Below are 16,036 nucleotides of genomic sequence, written 5' to 3' on the forward strand. Positions count from 1 at the left end.
CAAAAAGCGAAGTACTATTCATTTTCTTTTTATACCTTTATTGATATTTATGAACCTAAACCGGCACAAATGTAATCAGCTCGATGCGTTGTTAAATAAATAAACACATTGATCTTGCCAAGACATTGATAATGAATAATTTTAACTTCTGTCTTGTAAAAGGTTTTAATTTTGACTAGAGAAATAGAATTTTTCCACTTATTTATTTGACACATTTTACAGTACAAAGATGAAACAGGAATCACTTTTTTCGAAATACACGCGTATTATCGCAGTCGTTGCAAGTTATTGGTACGATATTGAAATCAATATGTTACCCGTTTCTTTTTCAATTATTATGGTATAGTGCTGATAGTGTTTCAAATGTTAAGTAATTTGGGGAGATTTCCGTAACGTGATCTGTGGCAGAATAACCGCCAAGCCTTGGCAACTTCCGGGCATCCGCCCGCAAGAAATTTAAAAAAAAAAAACATTACGGAAATAAATATACAGTAGAGCGCCGATTATCCGAACCCTTATTATCCGAACGTCTAATTATCCGAACTATGTCTAAATTCGATTTTTTTTTTTTAAAGTTTAGAATATTTTTTAACCTATCGACAATTTTTCTAAATTNTTTTGCAATGGAAAATAATGAAAAATATGGTAAAATCAGTAATTACGAAAAAATTATGAAAAACTGAAATACGATGAAAATAATTCAAAATGAGAAAAAAAGTTTTAAAAAAAATAATAAAAGTATTTAAAAATTAGAAGAAAAAAACTTTAAACACGCCAGAGCTATTTTAGATAGTACTGCTAGTCCTAATCCTACAACGAAAAGGTGCGAAGGGAAGTTAGTGCATATAATAATCATTTACACTAGATTTTAAGCTACTTTCCAATTAACCGAACTTTTCATTATCCGAACCATGTTCGGTCCCGAGCAGTTCGGATAATCGGCGCTCTACTGTATATTTATATATATGATAAATATTTGCAAATCAAATACAATTATTTTGTAAATGAGTATAATCCCAGTTATGTGATTGTTTGAAGAAGAACTTAGCTGCAATTCTCTTTTCTTGTAGAACTTAATTTTCTTCTGCTTTTACTTAAAAGATAAATAATAGTCTGCCATTTTTGTGCACAAAGTGACATTCAAAAATAATTTTAACTAACACATTTTTTCTCATCAGCACATATATATTATTTTATTTTTGTCGTTGAACAGCTGACATAATTTTAAGTTTACAATTACCAATAATTTACTCCATAGCCTTGTAATTTTCAACGCAATCCAGAAGACAGGAGAGCTTCTGAGTTAAGTATTGGGAGAATTTTGCCTCCGTGAAAATTTTTTTGATGGAACTAATCCACATTTGCGTTACATGAAGAGGTAAAACTCGAAAACCTTCCACGGTTAGCCTGACTAAAAGAATACTTTAACCCATGATTCGCACACTGAGGCTATTTTACTTCAGCGAAACTGCTGCTCATAAAACTATAAGTATAAAAAATTGAGACAAATACCCTTTTTTTTTCTAGTGCACGATATTTCAAATATTATCTGTTACAGAATTAATATTTAGGTAATCAATTTTATACTTGTGTTTGCCTTTGTTGTTAATTTACTCTAGCAGAATTTTTTTTTTTGTGAAGTCGTGTTCTCGAAGTTTATTGTATTGAAAAAAGCGGAATAAATGTCACCTTATCAGGATTTCCTTAAGTTATAAAATAATTCAGATATGGGGAACTCTGAGAAAAATTAATTATATGTTTCTCAAAATGTGACAATTTCTTTATGAAATTATCGGAAAAGTATGCATTAAGCATTTACTTGTGTGGTTCTTTTTTATACTTTGGGGGATTATTTTTACGATTTTATTGATTTTTCATTATTCTTTATCCAAACAACGTGACTTATCTTTTATAGTTGCATTATTGCTAATTGATTATTCTTATCTTATATAGTGGATACTGGTTTAATTTGATAGTTTCATTTATGACAGTTAAAAAATTGTTTGAAACTATAGTAATTTTGTCACTATATTTACACCCAAATCCTAGGTTTATATGAAACTTTGAAAAGTACTGGTCATTAGGACCCAAAACTTCCAAATTTCTGGGTACTCTTTGACCAAAACAGGTCCCTATTGAGAAAAATATAAATTTCTACTTGTATTATTATCAACAGAGACCTTTAAAGAACTCAAGAACTTTTTAAATAATAGATTGAAAAATATTTGTTCATAATTAGGAAATCCAATATCCTAAAATGATTCCATGCAAATAATTATTTTCTTTGTTTCATTTAATAATAGTCTAAGAGTGTTTGAATTACATTGTATACAGACCAGTTGAGTAGTGATCAAGAAATTAATTTTAGATCAACAACATTTTTCAATTGTTTGTAAATAAACTAATGAAAAGTAATTATTAAAAAAATGTCATTTCAATGAAATTATCTGTAGGTAAACAATATATATTCAGAGGTCTGCTTAGAAGAAATACACAAAATATCTTTTCATGAAAATGCACCCTTCACAAAATAATTTTTCTTTTAATCCAGTCCTTCATAAATTTGTTTATCTTCATTATTGTTTTGTTAATCAAATAAACCCTTCCGGAGGGGGGGGGGAGAAAGACAGTTCAAGACAGACAAAGTTTCCCTAAGTTTAAATTCCAAATGTAGTATTCTAAGAAAATATTTCTACTTTTACAAGCATTGTGTGCGCATTCTTATTAATCTTAAATCATTTTTTTTTCGTAATTCAATAATTAATCAATTTATATTTACTCATAAAATTAATTAATTAAATATTATGTTAATAAAAATTATTTTCTGGCAATTTTTTAAATAAAATATTATAAATTTGAGAATTGTTTAAGTGTACTTAATGTGTAACACATTAAAAGTGATACATTACTAAGTTGTGTTATTTAAAATATGTCAGTTGAAATTATTAAAAATGTGAGTGATTTTGTTTCCATCATTCATCCGAAATGAATAGTCTGTGTTGTATGTTGCATCTCTAATTTAGTAGCAGCAATTGTTGAGCAGAATCTTGTATCTATTTGTAATTTAAAAGCTTCTTGAAAAGGTTTTCAGCAGTTTTTGCAATAACAGGACCCTATTTGCACAAATTCACAAGAGCAGGACCCTGGATGAAAGAATGTGACTTAACGCTTATTTTATGTTCACAAATTATAAATATTTTTTTCACAATTTTACAAAAACAGGACCTTTCAGAAAATGTCTGGACCAGGGTTGGAGTTTTTGCCGGCAAAAAGGGGTTTTTGCCAGGACAGTGGCAAAAACTGGTAAAAACCAGCAAAAACCAAATTATCTAAATTGCTGATTAAATATTATTACAAAATACTTGTAACAAATTTAAATCAATCATAAGGAATAATAATTTTGATACATTACATGAAAAATTATTTTTAACATATTAATAATTAATATAAGGGTAATAATTTTTAAAGATTGAAAGTTTTTTATCTCTTTTCATTTTAGAATCCTAAAATAAATGTTTTTTTACAAATAAATAAATATTATTATTTGTATAATATTATTATTTATTATAAAAAATTATTATTTGTACAATAATTAACTACACATGTTGACAGATATTTTATGCTTTAAGTTATAGTTATATTAATTTAAAATAAGTTCATTTCACTGGAAAAAAGAGAATAATCACAAATTTTCCAATCAATAATGTTTTAAACTACTAAAATGATGTATTATTACATTATCATTTAATTATGATTTAATAATAATTTTGTTAATTTTTCTGTAATTATATTTATATTCATAGTATATATTTCAATTTTAGGAATAATTTTGTGCAAAAAATGTGTTTTTGTCCTCTCATCTTGGAGAATATAGGTTTTTGCCACTTTTTGCCAATTTGCTTGGCAAAAACCTGTTTTTGCCAGGACGGTTTTTACCGGTATTTACCATGGTTTTTTCCACCTGCGGCAAAATCTTGCCAACCCTGGTCTGGACAGACCCCTTATATTATAATTTTTTTTAAATATTTATTATTTTTGTGTATACATATATCAAATTTTTTTAACTTAGTGTATTTCATTGCCTCCTCAATGAAAAATTCCTGTGCGTGTCTGTGAATGTTCTTAATACCAGTTAATAAATTTTTTCAGATAAGTGGCAGCCCTGATCAATCCCTATGTTTAAGTTTTCGACCGTAGACGATATTGATGAAGGGGCCAGTAATTTTGCAACAAAGCATGTTGTGACATAAAACAATGTGCTTTGGCTAGTTTCCTTTTGGAGGTAAATTGCGAAATTTACCTCCAAATCTTATTTTATTTATTAATTGTGATTTATAAATCTTGATTTCACTCAATATCTTATGTCATAAATCTCTTATAAATAATCTGAATAATTACATTTTGGCTCCTTGTCATAGAGGATCGTAATATATTTTCTTTAACGTTGCATTTTGCCTTTCTGATTTTTGTTTTGTTTTACAGGGTTGTATCCATTACATTGGTATTTGTTAATAAGCATTTACTTAGTGGAGATAGTTTTAAGGTGAGTAGTAGCAATATTTTAATTTGGTTAAATTTAGTTTATAATTTCTTTGTGACTACATTACCAATTAACATTAAAGTCTTGTGTGTTGCATCTATCGAAAATAAATACAAATTTTTCAAATCTTACTCAATTTTATGTAATCTATTGATTTTAAATACTTGTTACCTATAGGTAGGACTTACTGATTAAGTTAAGTGGTTTGATATACTCCCAGAGATTTACAAGTGATATAAAATAATGATAACTGATACAGTCAATGTTTCATTCTTTTCATTGGGGACACATTTTTTTTTCTCCATAATGAAGTATGCTAATTATTTGGCTCCAATATGTCTGCCCAAGTGATAAAGCTAAGCCATTTTTAAATGTAACTATTTTTTTTAAAAAATAAAAATTTTGGTTAAACCTATGTCCAGTTTATGATACTTATATTTTAAAAGCAATTATGAGCTCAATCTTCAATACATAATATAAATTTGCATTATTTGTTAAAAAAGGAAAGAATACCATTTTTTTAATTGCCATGTGATTCAGCAGATAATGTTTTACTATTTATACTTTTGAAGTTTTCAGAGAAAAAATAAAGCATTCTTAACTTAAATTTGCAGTTATTGATTTTTATGTATTATTATGTTTTCAGTTTTGGAGAATTGTCAGGAAACTTGAACTGAAAAATTTTTAATGTTCTTTAATAATTTTTATAAATTATGTTCTAAACTGTTATATCAGACTTTGTCTTAAAATGCCATTCTAAACAAGATTTTAGTGTGCTTGAGTAACTCAAATGTAAACTTATTTTGATATGCAACTTGAAATTCCATTAGAATGCAACTAACACTAGCAACAGGGTTTGTATAAAAAAAATCAAAGCTTTGTCTATTTTGTGATAATGCCTTAAAATATTTAAATGATTTTTTTAATTAAAAATCCCAGCTTAATTTTTGAACTTATTAAGTCAATTATGATTTTAGCTCTTTAGTTTTAAAAGTAATTTAATTTTTTTGCGTTCAGCATTGTTACACTTTTGAATCAACATTATTAAACAATTCACTTTATTGATTTCATTATAAATGTTGTTACTAATTACCATTGATATTTGTAATAATGCATAATAGTTTTGATTATTATTAGCTTAATTTTTTTATTTATATAATTGTGGATATTGTTATGTTATTGTTGTTACTTATAAATTTATTTTTATTATTTAAATTACTGCAAAAAATAAATAATGTTGTTAGAAATAGTTTTTCAAAATCTCAAAAATAATTTCTCTAAAAAATAAATATAAAGAGAATAAATGCTGTAAATCCCAGAAGAAAAAAAATTATAGTTATGAAAGAAAGTACTGTTATTATAGAAATAAATATTTTGTATTCTTTTACTTATAGTTATGAAAGAAATTTAAATATGAAATTGTTGTATGTTAACATATAATTAGACCTTAAAGTATGTTCGCACTAGTAATAATTTATCACTAGTAATCTGTATCATAATTAAAACTCATAACCTCTTCATATCTTAAAAAATGTCTTATGAATTTTTTAAAATTTTTATTTCCAGATTGATGCACCTTTGTTTATCACCTGCTTCCAATGCTTAGTGACTATATTATTATGTATAATTTTAAGCTTTATGTCCGCAGCTGTTCCATCTATTGTCTCTTTTCCAGACATCACAATTTCGGCTGAAATATTAAAATCTGTAAGTAAGGAATTTTTTAATAAGTTAATATTGTTCAAAGAGTCTTAAATTAATTATTGTTGTCTAACAAAATTGCTGTTTTGTGTGAGGTTATGTAATGTTCCAAACATTTCTTGTACAAACCACTGTGTATTTTATTGTACAAGAAAGTCATTAATTTTATCATTGGGTCAGTTCCCTGACTTGGAGTTTTCAAAGTTCACTCCAAGATTCTCTAATAATACCAATCGAAAATTGACAAAGAAGTTTAATTGGTTTTAATCTTTTGAGAAGAGTCAGGATATTCCCTCCTATTCTTTTTGTTATAAACTAATAATTTTTCATTGAATTAAATTGTTTTGAAAACAAACTTTTCATTTCAGTAAAAAATATTTTTCAACTCTGCACCAACTAATTTTTTATTGTAACTTTTTCACCAAAATTACATTTAGAAAATTCATAGGACATATACATTTAGAAATTGAGAATTTGAATGTTGTATTTTAAACATAAAAATGAAACCAGATTCAATAAGAATGTTCCTAAGTTTGTTTGTTTTTTTAAAAAAAACATGAATTATATTTTATTATTTTTAACGAATAATGAAACATAATTCATGTTTGTAAAAATGGATTCATATGTATTTGCATTTAGTTTCAATAATGTAGAAGATTTTGTTAGATTAATTATTAATCTAGACCTGGAGTATTAGATAAAACATATCTACATAGACATTAGAGAATTGAATTAAATTTAAATATTAGATCAAATTAAAATGTAACAAAAGAATAATGAAAAGAAAAATGCAATATAGATCCTCTTGAGAAACCTTGCATGCATTCATGCAGGAATTTTTCTGTAAATAATTGTTTTACGAAACAAAAGTGTTGTTTATGTTGTTAAGTCCCACTTGGAGAAAAAATAAAATATAGACGATATAAAATCAAATTGTTCAGGTAAAAACTTCAATAAGAACTCACCAAAGAGCAAACATTATTTCAAGGCCTGATTTAGATTTAAAGAAGAAGAAAAAGTTTTTTTGAGGTTTTCATAATATCATATTATGTTTTTCTTTTTGGTTCTGAAATTTTCTCATTTCAGGTTCTTCCATTATCAATAGTCTTTGTAGCTATGATAACATTCAACAATCTGTGTCTTAAGTTTGTTGGAGTGCCATTTTATTATATTGGTCGGTCTTTGACTACTGTCTTTAATGTTGTGAGTAAAACTTCCTTCTTTAATTTACTTTTTGATAAATGTTATTAATGAATGTTTTTAATTTTTTTAAGTGATTTGATATTAAATTCTATTTTATTCTTTCAATTTTAAAGTTTTAAGTTGTTCATCTGCAATAATGTATAACATTCAGCAGAAATGTTATACATTATGCACAAAACCCCTGTGGCAAAAATTTTTCGGGCTTTCTGCGACATACCTCTTTAATACTAATATCTTTCTGCAAGATATTTAACAATAACAAATATAGAAACTTCAAAAAAATTTAAATTAATTGAATAAATAAATAAAAATTGGATCAAATAAAATAATTTTTTGAATTGAATATGTGATTTTTTATTCTAATATTATGGGCAATATTCTCGCATTTTATAATTCATCATCACATTAAAAAAATTAAATCGTGAAATCTGTAGTAGTAACTGCCGATAAAAAAAGATACACGACGAAAACACGCGAATCGGACTCTTCAAAGAGGCGTTACTGAATGTGTGTTTTCATTTCGAGATTCTGTTGTTGTGATAAATAATATCTGATTTTAAAAGCTATGTGAAAATCAGTAGTAATAACTGCATGAAAAATTGGAACGAAAATTTCCACAGAAAAAAAAAGCAAAAACAAATTTTTTTACTTCGTTAATCTTTATTTTTTATTATTCTCCAAAGATAATAAAAAAGTCCCAAACATTCTGGTTTAAAGAGTGATTTTTTTTTATCTTCATTCAGTCTGTTATTTTCCTTTCTTTTAAAGACATTATTTTTAAATATTTTTATATTCATGATAAGAAAAAACACTTATCAAAATGTAATAATTCACTATCGTATAACATTAAGAAAGAAGCCTAGATGTGGAACAACTTATAAGCAGAATTTTTATATTTGAAAACAATTATCAAATTTATAATAATTTGCCCGTGAAATCTGTAACCATTCACGAGATACATTTTCCAAATGGACTCATTTTCTTTAACATCCTGTGTCTTTAATTTTAAAGCAAATGGTACACAGATTTGAGAAAAGCCTAGACTAAGATGGGTTAGCTAGAGGCCGGGATAGCCTGGTCGGTAGGGCGCTGGGCAATTTTTGCGTTTGTCTCTACATATTAGTAACAATTTTTATTTAATTTTAAATTGCTTAAAATATGTATATATATATATATATTATGAACTTAAAATGCAGCTTATTTTTTAGTCAAAATTTTGCATATACATTATTAAAAAAATTAAGCTGTCTCAATATAAATAGTATAACTCTAAGCATTTGAATACTTTTTTATTGGCTGTTAAAAGTATTTAAAACTATCTTATCTTTTTCTCCTTCAGATTTTGACTTTTACTATACTTCATCAAAAAGTTTCTTTCAAGGCAATTTTCTGTTGTGCCATCATTATTTTTGGTTTTGTGCTGGGTGTAAATGAAGAAGGAATGGAAGGTTTGTAATGTCATGTATAATTAAGTTAAACAACGTGGAAAAAGCACAAAAATTCAAATATAGAAATTCTATAACAGGGTTCACCAAGAAGGGTCCAGTCCAAAAAAACCTGGCAGTTTTTTTTTATTTTTATAGTGAGTCATCTTGAAAAAGCCCATCTATATACCCACTAAGTGGGTATTTTCACATTTTTATAATTTAAAATTTATTTTCTTTGCAATTATAAAACCAAATTGTTCTTAGAAATTATCAACTTATTGTCTTTTAAATTTTACTTGGAAACTTTTTATAGTTAATTATATTTATTCAATATATTTCAGTAATTGGATTTTCGAAAACAAAATTTAAATTAACTAAATACATGAAAAAAAAAATTGTACATGATTTAAAAACATATTTCCAAATTATAATACATTACTTATCTATAAACAAATTATATGTAACACTTGCTGCATATTTCATTTGGATTGTAAACCTTTCAGGGTTTGTTAAAGTAAATCAATGGGCATTATATATATTTAATATTTCAAAAGGAATATATTGATATTGTAATTTTTTAGTTTTAAAAATATTGGTAAAGAGTATTTTAAAAGATTAGACCAAAATGTCCCCATTTTATATTAAGATGTCTATTATAGTCTGTACATGTTTATATCTACTGTAGCTCTTAAAAAAGAAAAATCCATGCTTAAAGACAAAGTTTTGAATGTTGAATCTATAATTTGGTTAAAAACCATAATTTAGAATATCAGTTGAAGGCCAAAACATTGCATCTAATTACTCAATCATTCTTTGCTGCTCTTATAACAACTGGACTAAAAAGAATATTTTTTAATTTTTGATTAGTTTAGTTCAAAGTATAAAATTTCTTAAGGAAGTAAAGTAGAAAACTTTGTTTATTTAAGCTAATGCTCACCCAATTTTTTCCCTTTTATGTGTATATAGATATCTGTGTAATTATTCATTCATAATCAAGAAATAGATTTTTTTTCTCACACATATACATGGATGTGTGAATATTATTTTCTGTTAATCCAGACTAAATGTATGTTTTCTTGATAGAGTGATTTTGTTGCTGCAAAAGTTTGTTAAATTTAAATCTATATTTTTCAGTTCAGTTAGTAAGCATACATGATAAAAATAAGATAATAATTTTGCAGTTTATACTCTTTAGTACAATTCCCTGTTTTAGTAACGCTTTCATTGTAGCAATCACTGCATAAAACCCCATTTGCTATTCCACAAACGCAACAGATACATCCATTGGAATGTCTGCGCTGAACTGTTTATTCCAATGTAGCAAAGGAAATTTAGTCAGATAATTTATAAAACATTTCAAAGATATTACTTAAACCATTATTTCCTTTGACCTGATCACACCTTAAATGAAGGAAGAGTAAACACAACCTCTAAATGAATCCTATTAAGTTGTAATTTATAGTCATTATTTTGTGTAATTTTTGTTTCAAAGGATACAATAAAATTATCAGTCATACTTTTCTTGTGTGAAAATTGAATTCATTATTTTTATTAAGTCCCCTTGTGTGATTATGTTTGAGTTAAAGCATGTGGTCTTTAAGCATATGTTATTTATGCTTGAATAATATGCCCAAAACCATTGTATTATTTTTAATACATTTGTGAACAATGAAGTATTTTAAAAGGTATTTTTACATATATAGGAAAAAAGTTGCATTGTTACCAATTTTTCTATTATTCACCAAAGCTTTAAATGAGTAAAATATTGCTTCAATAAAATTGCTGAATTATTTCTTTAGATCAGTTGATACTCGCAACATAACTTCGTGTTATGTCGCAAGAATAAAATAGTCTACAACTTAACTTCTTTTTGTAATTTTCTCAATTTACTTTACGGTAAATATTACATGTAATAACACTTAAACACTTAAAAACACTTATATTTGAATATTTAAAATTTTCTTTTTCAGTGACAGTATAAAAAATTTAATATTGTTTAAACTTGTGCTCATGAAGTTTAATTTAAATTTGTGTTGCTTATTTTATATTTTTTAAGATTTATTTTTAAAAAAATATTATGAAAAAAAGTGATTCTGAGTTTTAGCCTACAAGTCTTGAAAACTGAAAAATCAGGGAAATTTCAACCAGAACTTCATTGGACACTATAGTTTACTGTATTTTAATTTTGGAATAGCTTGTGATGTGAAATAATTCTCTCTTTAGGTTCATTGTCCATCAAAGGAGTGATCTACGGTATACTTGCCAGTCTCTTTGTGTCTCTCTACTCCATCTACATGAAAAAGATTCTCCCAGTTGTTGATGGTAATATATGGAGATTAACATTCTACAATAATGTTAATGCTGTGTTTCTATTCATACCACTGATGCTGCTATTTGGAGAAATATTTGTTATTATGGACTTTCACTTAATTTCCGATTCCTACTTTTGGGCTTTGATGCTCGTTGGTGGGACATTTGGTTTTGCTATTGGATATGTTACTGGACTTCAAATTAAAGTAAGTTTTCTTTAAAAAAAATTTGTAATAGCTGTGAAAAGCATAAATATTTATAAACACTTTAACTGAAGAATAAAACTCAAGCATTTTGAAAAGAACAGACCTTTTTTCATCAAGTAGTTAAAATGACACTAAGACAAACATGATAAAGGAAGACTGAAAGGAAATTTCAATACAGAAAAAATGAGTAGCAAATAAAAAACAAAGACACGTTAAAAATAGGAGAAAAACTTGAGATTAGAAGGGAAAGGAATATAAAGAGAAGGGATACAAGTCAGAACATGTGAAAATGGTTTTATTACAAACTTGCTCTCCCTTCTCATGTTTTCTTCTTCGACTTTTCCATTTCACTGTCTCTTTTTTTTCTCCTATTCTTTTATCCATAACATTATATGTTTGTTCATGTAAGCTGTATTTACAGTAATTTGTTTGGCAAGTGAAATGATCAAATTGCAACTCTGAACTCACCAATTATATTATGATCATGATGCAAGGAGGTAATAATTAGGCTCTGCCTTTTATTAGGCTTAAATTTTATCCTAATAAAATCAGAATTTAAATATGTGGCACTTAATTTGTTTTAGTACAACAAAAAAATATTTTCATCTCTAAATTTAATCGCTTTTAATTTCGATGCAACAATATGTTTAATTGGGAAACGTGGTTGGTTCAGTGAGTGCAGCGAGCAACAGCAGATCCCCCTTATAAAGTAAAATTTATTATGCATGAGCAACTAATAGTACTTTTCTTTCTTTCTTAGGTTACTTCTCCTTTGACGCACAATATCAGTGGAACAGCAAAAGCTTGTGCACAAACTGTTTTTGCAGTTGCCTGGTTTAATGAAACCAAGTCTCCAATTTGGTGGATAAGCAACTCCATTGTTCTCCTTGGCTCTGCAGCTTACACAAGGGTACGGCAACTGGAAATGATGGCTGATTATCAGAAGTTAAAACAGCACAGAGAATTAGAGAACATTAATGTAGAAAGTACAAAAGACAATGTTAAACTGTGATTTTAGCCTGCCAATTTAGCCATATTATGGGTTAGAAGTATAGCTGATATATTGTTGATATTTAAACAAAAATTCTAGTTTCCATTATGCACCTTTTTTAATTTAATACAAAATGCACAAATATATATGTATATTTACTTAATTTATTCAAATAAAATCTGAATTACTACAGCAAATTGTATATAAACTTTTTGTCAGCCCACCTTTAACTAGATGATTTGTGTTTGAAAAACAAAGGATTTGTAAATATATTTATATTTTTAAAAAATTATTTTTTTACTGAAATGATTACATTAATGTTTTTACTTGCTAAGTTTTATATTTAATTCTAAAAATAATGAATAAAACATTAAGAAAATGTTTTATATAAAACGTTATAAAAAAAAACTTAACAGTGACTAGTTTTTTATATGAGTTTAATGAAGATTATTAGTTATGTGATTCCTCATAGTAGGTTAACTTTATTTTGCTTTGTTGTATCTAAGAAGTACATAATTTAAAACTAAAGAAAGACTTAATAAATAATAATGATCTATCGATATTTTTGAATAATGGAGAAATTCGAAAATTGACCATTTTCTAGTATTAGGGTGACCCGGGGTAATTCACGATCACTCTGTTTCTGGGGTAAATAATGATCACTTAAGTTTTATTTAAAAAAATAATATTTTTTTTAAATTTGAGACATGGACAAGAATGCTTGTACACTTTACTAAAGTATAACTACATTTACTTAATAACAATTTTTTGCTTAATTTAACAAAATAAGTATCTTTTAAAATGCTTTCTGTATTTTCCATTTCAAAGATGGGTTTCAAAATGTGCACATTTCTGCAAAGATCTCCCTCCTTCTCTTAATAATAAATATTTTGAGTTACTTTCTTTNCTTGGCATTAACTAAAAGCTAAGCATTGTTTTTTGCAACCTATTTTTTTTCTGTCAACAATGGAAATTTTATTTGATACTCAAGGTAACAATAACATTCCTTATGATACTTTTCATATCTAAAGTTGTTCTGTGTTAAATGTGCAATAAGAAACAGCTAACATTTTAATAACTATGTATCTTTTTTTAAATCCTTTGATACTGTTTTTAATTTAACTATAAAGATAGTATCATTAAATAAACAAAATTCTGTATTAATAAAATACAGACATTTTTGTAAATACTGTTTATGCAGAGTATAAAAGTATATAATATGAATTTTCTTCATCACCTAGAAGCTCAAAATTGTTATGAAGTTTAATTATGTTTTTTATTATTCCAAAAGGGTACATTTTACTATGTACTTTCCTTACCAACTTCAAAATAATGTCCCACAAGTTTCTTCTCCTGAGATCATATTTTAGAGAGAAAGCTGGTTAAAAAGTGATTTAATTCCATGCTTTTTTTTATTACTTTGATTATTTTTTATGAAGATTGCTTTTTCTGATCAGGGTCTTATGTTTTGCTTTAAGGTATTCCTTTTTTATTTATTTCTCAACTTTAACTAATCTATAATTTATACTTTTTAAAAAATATAATTTTTTTTTAAATATAAAGAAATACAGTTTTATCATGAAATAACTTACCAGGGTAATTGTTTTCCATTTAAGCTACTTAAATTTTTGATTAATCTGTGTTCTAGATATATATTAGCTTCCGATTTTAAGAAATGTAGTATAATAACACACCGTGACAATTTTAACAATGCTATAGTACAAGTGAGATAATAAAAAAATGTACTATAGCATAACATCAGAAAGATTTATAGATCTAAAACAAAATTTTAAAAAAACAAAAGAAAAGCTATATTATAGAAATTAACAAATTTTTAGTTATTTTATTTTAGAAATTTATTATTATACAAATAATATGCTTAAATTATAATTATATATATTTTCATATTAAAATTTAATTTCATATTGAATATATTTATTGAAATTCTAAAAAAATTTGGCTGTGTTACTGATTTAATTTTGATAATATTATTCATAGATGTAGTGTGAGGGAGGACACACACTTTTTGATTTTAGAAAATTGCCTGTTTTAAATTTTATCCATACATTTATATATATACATGCATATAAAAATAACTATGCATATATACACATTAAACTTAAAATAAAGTTTTCTAAAAACAAAATGTGCACCCCCTACCTTAAGCTACACCTATAATAGTATATATTTTATTATTGCATTTGTAATTGCATACTACTAAATTGCATTCTACAATTACTTTCTGTGATGCATATACAGTTCTGCCATTTACTATGCTTTTTGCAAAATATTTTATAGAGTGGTAGGCATTTAAAAACCCAAGTTTTCCAAATTTTTGGTAATTTTGCCAACATTTTAAAAGCTTCACCACGAAAGAGCTGAAACAAAGTAGTGTTGCATACGAACTTTTAAATCATTTATATGTAGTGGTCTGGAAAATAAGTTTAAATGAATAAAAAATAATACCTTGAATAATACTTAGCTACCACTAGAACAAATTTTTACAAAAAGTGTAAAAATTTGGCAGCCCTGCATATAAACTGTCCTTTCTTTTATGCCAATTGTTTATATTTTGTTTATAAATTTTTATGGAGATTTAAATGAAATTATAAAAAGATTTGCTTGTTAATTACTTTTGATGTAATGAATGTTTATACATGCATTTATTCTACAAATGCACCAGGATTATTGAAAAATAATAATGAACATTAAAGCTGAAAAGTTAGAAGTAGACAATTTATTAACACCTTGTAGTTGAAGGACTCACCAGTCTATATGCTTTTGTCACAAAATTACTGACATACTGTACACGTGGGCAGACAATTATCTCAGATATAAGAAAAGAGGTTTGTATCACAGTAAAGATAGTTACAGTTTTCGTAGGACATTGAATGACTTGCAATAAAATGAAGTCAACTGGTTTGGAAAATATCTTAGATCTGTGAAACTTGCCAGCAAAAAAGAGGTAAATTTAGTGCAACTATCTCAAATAGAAAAAGTGAATTTATTAGGCATGAATGCATCCAATATAGTCTCTTGTGCAATGAAGTTTAAAATTTTTACCATTATTCAATTGCTCAAAATTATGTAGAAAAAACTGCAAAATTTTTGCCCCCACTTTTTTTATAAATATTATTAATAAAATCTTCTGTTTAAAAGCATTTGAAAAAGCCGAATGCTGTGGAATATTTGATCATATCTGTATTAAATCAAATGAATTAAAAGAATACAAAAATTTTGAAGTGATGAAGCTTCAGCATCACTGACTTTCCTGAATTCACATGAAAAATTTTGAATAGCGAACAATTCCCAAGTTCAAAGATTGTAGTACTGATCTATAGAGCAATACGCCAATATGGCTTTACAACAACTTGAATGTTGAGGAGACTGGTTAATGTCCAAAGTTAGCATGCATTGCAATTTTAACTTTATCTAAACACTTTTTTTTAAACTGATTTTCGAATCAATAAAAGAGGAACATTTGGGGATCTTGCAATTTTTATTGCAAAAAGTGTGGTTTGGCTCATTTTCTAAGAAATATTTTACACTATATTCTAGAAAAGTAAGCATATTCAAAATTTAGTAATGTTTTTTTTTTTAAATATTTACTGTATAAATCACAAAAATATTAACTTTGGTAATAATGACTAAAACGCAA

General features: G+C 26.3%; 1 protein-coding gene across 1 annotated transcript; it reads left to right on the forward strand.

Annotated features, from left to right (window-relative positions):
• The first annotated feature begins 62 nt into the window (after positions 1 to 62).
• On the forward strand, positions 63 to 12,575 carry LOC107440020 (GDP-fucose transporter nac). The gene is made up of 7 exons (XM_016052793.3): positions 63 to 291; positions 4,483 to 4,543; positions 6,107 to 6,247; positions 7,328 to 7,444; positions 8,784 to 8,892; positions 11,095 to 11,387; positions 12,148 to 12,575. The coding sequence occupies exons 1-7, from the start codon at positions 230 to 232 to the stop codon at positions 12,397 to 12,399; spliced, it is 1,035 nt and encodes a 344-aa protein (XP_015908279.1). The 5' UTR covers positions 63 to 229; the 3' UTR covers positions 12,400 to 12,575.
• Positions 12,576 to 16,036: the final 3,461 nt, after the last annotated feature.

Source organism: Parasteatoda tepidariorum, chromosome 7, assembly GCF_043381705.1.
Source record: "Parasteatoda tepidariorum isolate YZ-2023 chromosome 7, CAS_Ptep_4.0, whole genome shotgun sequence".
Classification (NCBI taxonomy): Eukaryota; Metazoa; Arthropoda; class Arachnida; order Araneae; family Theridiidae; genus Parasteatoda; species Parasteatoda tepidariorum.

Bases quoted from the DNA above. Each gene is read 5' to 3' on its own strand.
- LOC107440020 (XM_016052793.3), top strand. From the start codon at position 230: ATGAAACAGGAATCACTTTTTTCGAAATACACGCGTATTATCGCAGTC. The intron at 292-4,482 runs GTACGATATTGA...TTTGTTTTACAG, and splicing joins GCAGTCGTTGCAAGTTATTG to GGTTGTATCCATTACATTGG. The intron at 4,544-6,106 runs GTGAGTAGTAGC...TTTTATTTCCAG, and splicing joins TTAGTGGAGATAGTTTTAAG to ATTGATGCACCTTTGTTTAT.